This window comes from Amblyomma americanum, chromosome 2 (assembly GCF_052857255.1).
Source record: "Amblyomma americanum isolate KBUSLIRL-KWMA chromosome 2, ASM5285725v1, whole genome shotgun sequence".
NCBI lineage: Eukaryota > Metazoa > Arthropoda > Arachnida > Ixodida > Ixodidae > Amblyomma > Amblyomma americanum.
Window position 1 is genome coordinate 72,473,338 of NC_135498.1, and position 6,084 is coordinate 72,479,421.

Sequence of the window (6,084 nt, forward strand, 5' to 3'; positions counted from 1 at the left end):
CTTTCCGAAGATTAGAATACAACAAACATGTCCGCCAGCGCTAGATAGCTAATCTAGAAAGAAAGGTTCGCATCTTGGAAAGTCTGCGAGTGTAAGTGTACAACACAGCCGCATGAACAACCAGTTCCACCTCTGAAACCATGATGGCGTGCTGCCAGTTACTTAACGGTTGCGCCTTCGTGTGTAACGAGACAGCATTGCATCTAAGTTAAGGTGCGCGGTGATTAGTAAAACAAGCGACAGAGGCCGAATCAGGAACGGAAAGGAAGGACGAGTACCGTTACTGTTTATTATGCAGAGTACATCCGTACGAGTTGACAAAGCTTACCGTCAGTCCGCGTATTGCATCCAGTCTTGGTGCTACTTCTGAACTTCGCTCCGGTAGGCGGGGCTCTCGTGAACCATATTCGGAATAGAGCATTTGCGTTAAGACTCCTGTGCTGGCTGGTTGTCTCTTCCTCGCGTTCCATGCGAGACAGTCACTAAATGTGACCTCGGCGCTCAGAGTGGGGCTTGTTTTTTAACCACAGTTATTTCGAGCATTTTCGTGTCAACATATCGTGCACCGAGCGTACCACAATTTTCTGTGAGGGTGACGTGGTCGTGTGCTTAGAGTAGCATAAAAGCGTTGCCATGTGCGCGTTATTAGATTTATATCGAGGAATCCTTCGAAACCATAGCATGCAAGCTAGTGAAAGCTCCTTGATGCATGCTGTTGCTGTCATGATAGCTAACATTTGTGAACATATTTATATTTGTCGCGTTTCTGCGTTTAACAAACTAGTGCAAAATATTATTTTTCCTTGCCGAAGCAACGTTAGCGGGTTGTAAACAAAATGCGTTTGATGTACATGCGAACGTTTTAGAGCGATGTCTCCATGCATGCACACAATACGAAAATGACCTGCGCAGTCGCAGTAACTTTAAACCTTACTGTTTTAGACAACACCAATAAAAAACACTCAGCAAAGAGTTCAGCGGAGGCATAGACAAGCATTCGGCTGGTCTATTCGATGATTCGAAGTGGCTGGGAGCTGAGGAGATCTCCGCTACATGATATCCTGGTTATGTTTGCACGCCCCAAGTGGTCAAATTGAGGTTTTCACGTGCCATTTGGGGCTTTGGCCAAACCATAGTGCAGTCTTCCTACTCTTTTACTACTGTATCAGCCGAAACACTGGCTGTCGGAACGAAACCATCAACGAAGCAGCCGCTGCGATGAGGCAGGCGACGAGCAGTCAAGAAGCATGTAATGACGCCTTGATCGCGTGACTAAGGATGGCAGACCCTATGATACGGCACTACAAATCGCCTAGACTCTAAACCTGTTTGCTCTGCAAGACCAGTCTCCTAATAATGAACAAGGTTAAGTCCGTCAGCACACCTTCGTTTCGCTTCACGAAGAAAGCCGAATGTCGATGTGCTTCGCACTTTCCAAGGTTTCGTCGAACTGTAAAACCGGACATTTTCGGTCTTCGAATTTTCACTGCACTTTTATCCCATGCGTTTTAGCTCTTGACAAATATTTTGTTTTTCTTTCAATGAGTATTACTTTCAGACATTCTTTTGCTACGATTCATTCTTACCGTTTTACAAAGATTTTTGTTTGCATTACTTTTTTTTCTGTCAACAGTTTCATAGGCTTCACTGTTGTTTCATTTGGCTCTTTTACGGATCCTTACTATTCGTTTTAGTGGTGTACCTTGTTTCTACTCATGCATATTTTCATAATCCTGCTTTCTTGTTGTAACATTCACATCCTTAGCGCTCTATTGGAGTTTTTTGATTGCAGAGTGTGGTCTTCTACATGCTCCCGCTTAGGCTCATTGTGATAGCTTACTGTACATGGGGCTGAACACCTTTTTTATCTCCCTTCTTCTTCTTATTAGTACACATAGCACATACCCACGCAGGGGGATTGGCCAATGTTCAGTAGATAATCCCAATGAGGTATTTGCGCAGGGAAAAACAGGCGTGAAAAGACTAGATCAAGATAAAAATTCGAAAAATCAAATGAATTAAATAATATGAATTACGAGGAACAGAATAGAGCATTTTTTCGAGCATCTCCCTTCTTAATGTGCTTCTTCTTTTCGATACCGTCCTTTTAGTGCTGGATTTTTCTGATGGCGCTGAAGTATTGCGCTCAGAAGACTCAGAAGATCAAATCTACGTGGTTTAGTGAAAGCCATAAAAGCAGAAACACATGAGCAGGCAAAACAAAATAAAAAGGGAATATAGGGCTGCAAAAATTGTGCATTCTGTCCTAATAATGTGAAGGCACGAACTTGTGAAGCGAAATAAAAATGTGCACGTGGGCTCATTGCACCAGCTACCAGGCGTTGGGAAAAAGAATCAGTTGTATCACGGGTTGCATTTGTTCCTTCTTTGTTCTTTGCAGATACAGGTGCTGTAATAATAAGTTTTGTTGTTTTCATGACATCACATAATGGGACAGCTAGGCTGCATTTCTGCGCGTAGACACTTTGCCAGCTGAAGCTATGAATGTTAAAATTTGCCGCAATTATTTGTCTACATATCTGGCCCTTTTGCGCACAACACCATTTTGCGTGGCTTGCGACTTGTTTAAATATTCTTCGCCCGTATTAGACTTCGTGAAATTCCGGGATAAAAGCGGTAAAAAACTGAAAGCTTTTGTTATCTTAATCTATGTGTTGAAGCCCTTCTTATGGCGTCGATAACCGAAAATAACAACGCCTTCGTTGCGCGTACAACTGGGATATTGGCGCCTAAATCGAATTGCCAAAGTACATTGCTTTAGTTGTTGGTGTGAAAAAATAAATAAATCAGCATCAATGAAAGAACTTTCAAGCACACGCCACTCTTCAGTGCAGTTAAACGTCACATGTGATGGGGAATTTAGATAGAACCATCTTCAGAAATAATGAGACACTACGATTACGTGGAAGTGTCAACAAATTAAAGCTGATTATGGGGTCGTATTCCATGTTTATCCTGAAAATAAAAGCAGAACAACTGAATGCGAAATCAATAACCATGAGAACAGCGAAGTTTGATCCGAGCGCTCTCTGAAAATTGCAAGAGTTGTAATTTTTGGCTAAATTCTTGTTCCACAGAGAGATGCATCAAAATTCAATTTTAATTTCCAGACACAGCTTCTAACAGGATACTGATAAAAGAAACATAGCGTAGACGAGAGCAGTTTACGAAAAGTTTTAAATTCTAAATTTGGTCCCAGTGTCTTCATTTTTTGGGCTCAATTCTGCATAAAAATACAATAATTACTTGTGGACTGAACCAGCTCTAGTGATAAAAGAATATCTCAACCCCTTCATCGAAGTATGATTGAGCACCCCCGAGGAAAAGAAGACAAATATACATGTCTAGAAATGGATATTGGGTGTAGCCTCATTCGCCTTCGAGACGCGTGGCTTTCTGATCGTTCAACGTGCCACCACGCAGCGCTCCTTGCAGCTACTGGTGACGCTGCATTCTCTCACTCTTTGTAATCTAGAGTCATGCGCCGCATAAATTAAAGCGCCGCTGAGCTGGTATAAAAGCGCCTCGAAGTATCTCACTCACCAGCAGTTGGCCCAACCGCAGCTCTGAACTCATCATGGTAAGTCTTTTTATGCCGCCCAGAAGATGGACACTTCCAAATTTCAACTAATATCATTGAGCAAATTCCTCCCCAACCTGACGTTTATTATTGCTCGGCATTCTCTTTGAGCATGTTCCCGGTGACCTATACCTGTGCACCCAATAACAGATATTTTAACTAAAAGGCTATAGTGATGGAGGTGCAGTTAACGTGTATCTGAGCGTCTCTTGTAGCCTAAGCCGCTTTGGGACGTTAAACTCCATAAAACCTAATGTCGACTCGGTCATAGCTACATGGCTGTAACGGAGGACTATTAACATTGTTCAAATATATTTCCCACCCAATGTAAATAAACACACTGGATTGATACAGTTACAGCTCAGATGGGGTGACGGTCCCAATTTTCAGCCCCACCCCTCCACTAACCCTCTTAAGCTAAAATGATATCACCATTTGGAATAGCCGCCGTGCTGGCTCAGTGGTTATGGTGCTCGGCTGCTGACCAGAAAAATCTCTCTGTCTCAGGAAGGCTCTAGAAATCTCGCAATAAGGTTCAAAGCTGCCCTATAAACAACGGTTTTATTAAACACCAAAACAGAAAAGCCAAGGTTTATGAAGAAATTTGGAATAGTGAAAAATTGTGCATTGAGATTTAAGCGATTAAAGAATAATAAGAGAGATTCAGTAATAAGGAAATGGATATATAAATATTAAGTAGTGGTAGTATCGATAAGGAGGGGTAGAGTGACGCTGGCGTAGCATAATATGATACTTCAAATCAGGAAAGACATTTCAACAACAGTACTTTAAGCAAGGTTTCGAAAGCAAGACAGCTATCTAAACCAAAAAAAAATACTGCGTGAGGAAAAAGAAACATATATGGCAACACGGAAAGTTAAAACAACTAGTGAAAGCAATCTTTCCCCCTCTTGGGTAAGCACTTTTACCATTTATCTTGCTTACCAGATCCGCGCTTGCATCGTCCTGGCTCTGGCCACCAGCGCCTTCGCTGGCTTCGTTGGCACCTCTGGCTACGGTCTCGGCCTGGTTGCCGCCCCAGCTGTGGCGACCTACGCCGCTGCCCCAGCTGTGACTAAGGTTTCCACCACCTACGCTGCCGCTCCAGCCATCGCCACTGTTGCCCATGCCGCCCCAGTTGCCACCGCTGTTGCCGCTCCAGTTGTCGCCACCTACGCTGCTGCCCCAGCTGTTGCCACCGTCGCCCACGCTGCTCCAGTTGCCACCATTGCCGCTGCTCCAGCCGTGACCAGGGTTTCTACCACTTACGCCGCTGCTCCAGCTATTGCTGCCGTCCAGGCTGCCCCAGCTATTGCCACCGTCGCCCACGCCGCTCCAGTCGCCACCTACGCCGCTGCTCCAGCTATCGCCGCCGTTCACGCTGCCCCAGCTGTTGCCACCACCACCGTCCACCACGCCCCATCTGTGGCCACCGTTGCCCACGCTGCCCCAGCCCTCGCTGCCTACCACGCCGCTCCAGTCTACGGCTACGGTGTTGGAACCCTCGGCTACGGTGTCGGCCACTATGGCTACGGCCATGGTCTCCTCGGCTACGGCCTCAACTACGGCTACGGCCTTGGCACTCCATTCCACTACGGCGCTCTCCTCCGCAAGAAGTGTGAGTACATAACTTTTTCCCTCGTATTTAGGTGTGGGTATGATACGTAGACAGTGTCTTCGCTGCTAGCAGCAGGTGCGCCGTATGAGAGATGCCCAGTTGTCAGAAATTGCGCCGTTACTCGCTACTTATGTTCCTGCGGTAATAATAGTTTTCTCTAGGATGTCATTCAAGCAGTGTGAGAAGAATTAACGTATCAATCCAGCGCAGTTCCTCGTGAGTTTCCTATTCATAGCAATTTTGCAGTAGCACTCAGTGCGCCAAATGGCAAGCACAAGTGGCAAAATAAATTCATAAACAGGGGTCTGCGTGAAATATTTCTATTCAGCTCTAAAGTATACTTTACTTCCTCTTCTTTTCTTTTACAGAAACAACTTTCAAGCTCGTCAGCTTCAGCAATATTACTGCCACATTCCTTCGCTGATTCTACATCATCGACGGAATGACACTTCATTGGAAATAAATCTATTTATTATTGTAAAATCAGTTTTTATTCGTCCGTTTGTTATTAGGTGTGTCGGATTTTTTTGCTGGCTCAAATCTCGTTCGGTTATAGTTTCGATAAAAGTGGCTTGCTTAGTACTGGAAAAAAATTTGGACCTTGAGTCTTTTGCTGGCATGGGGAAGTAATAGCGATGGCGGTCCTGCTCGCCGGCCTCCTAATTCAGCTCTCTCCAAGAATCACGTGACTATATCATCACTTCTGGCACATCGTCAAAATTACACAATTCCCAACCCGTTTGTGGTTTATATAACATGCAGGCTATCAGACCGTCATTGTCTTTGAGCAGCATATAAGCACGATTCTTCTGGTTGACACCATGCTACGTCACCCCTGGCAATGGATATATCGCATAGGCCGCGG

The 6,084-nt window shown here is 44.7% G+C and overlaps 1 protein-coding gene across 1 annotated transcript; it reads left to right on the forward strand.

Annotated features, from left to right (window-relative positions):
• Positions 1–3,579: 3,579 nt before the first annotated feature.
• LOC144121393 (uncharacterized) lies at positions 3,580–5,705 on the forward strand. Its single transcript, XM_077654589.1, has 3 exons — positions 3,580–3,601; positions 4,550–5,219; positions 5,588–5,705. Coding segments are annotated over exons 1-3 (675 nt in total). The 5' UTR covers positions 3,580–3,598; the 3' UTR covers positions 5,590–5,705.
• Positions 5,706–6,084: the final 379 nt, after the last annotated feature.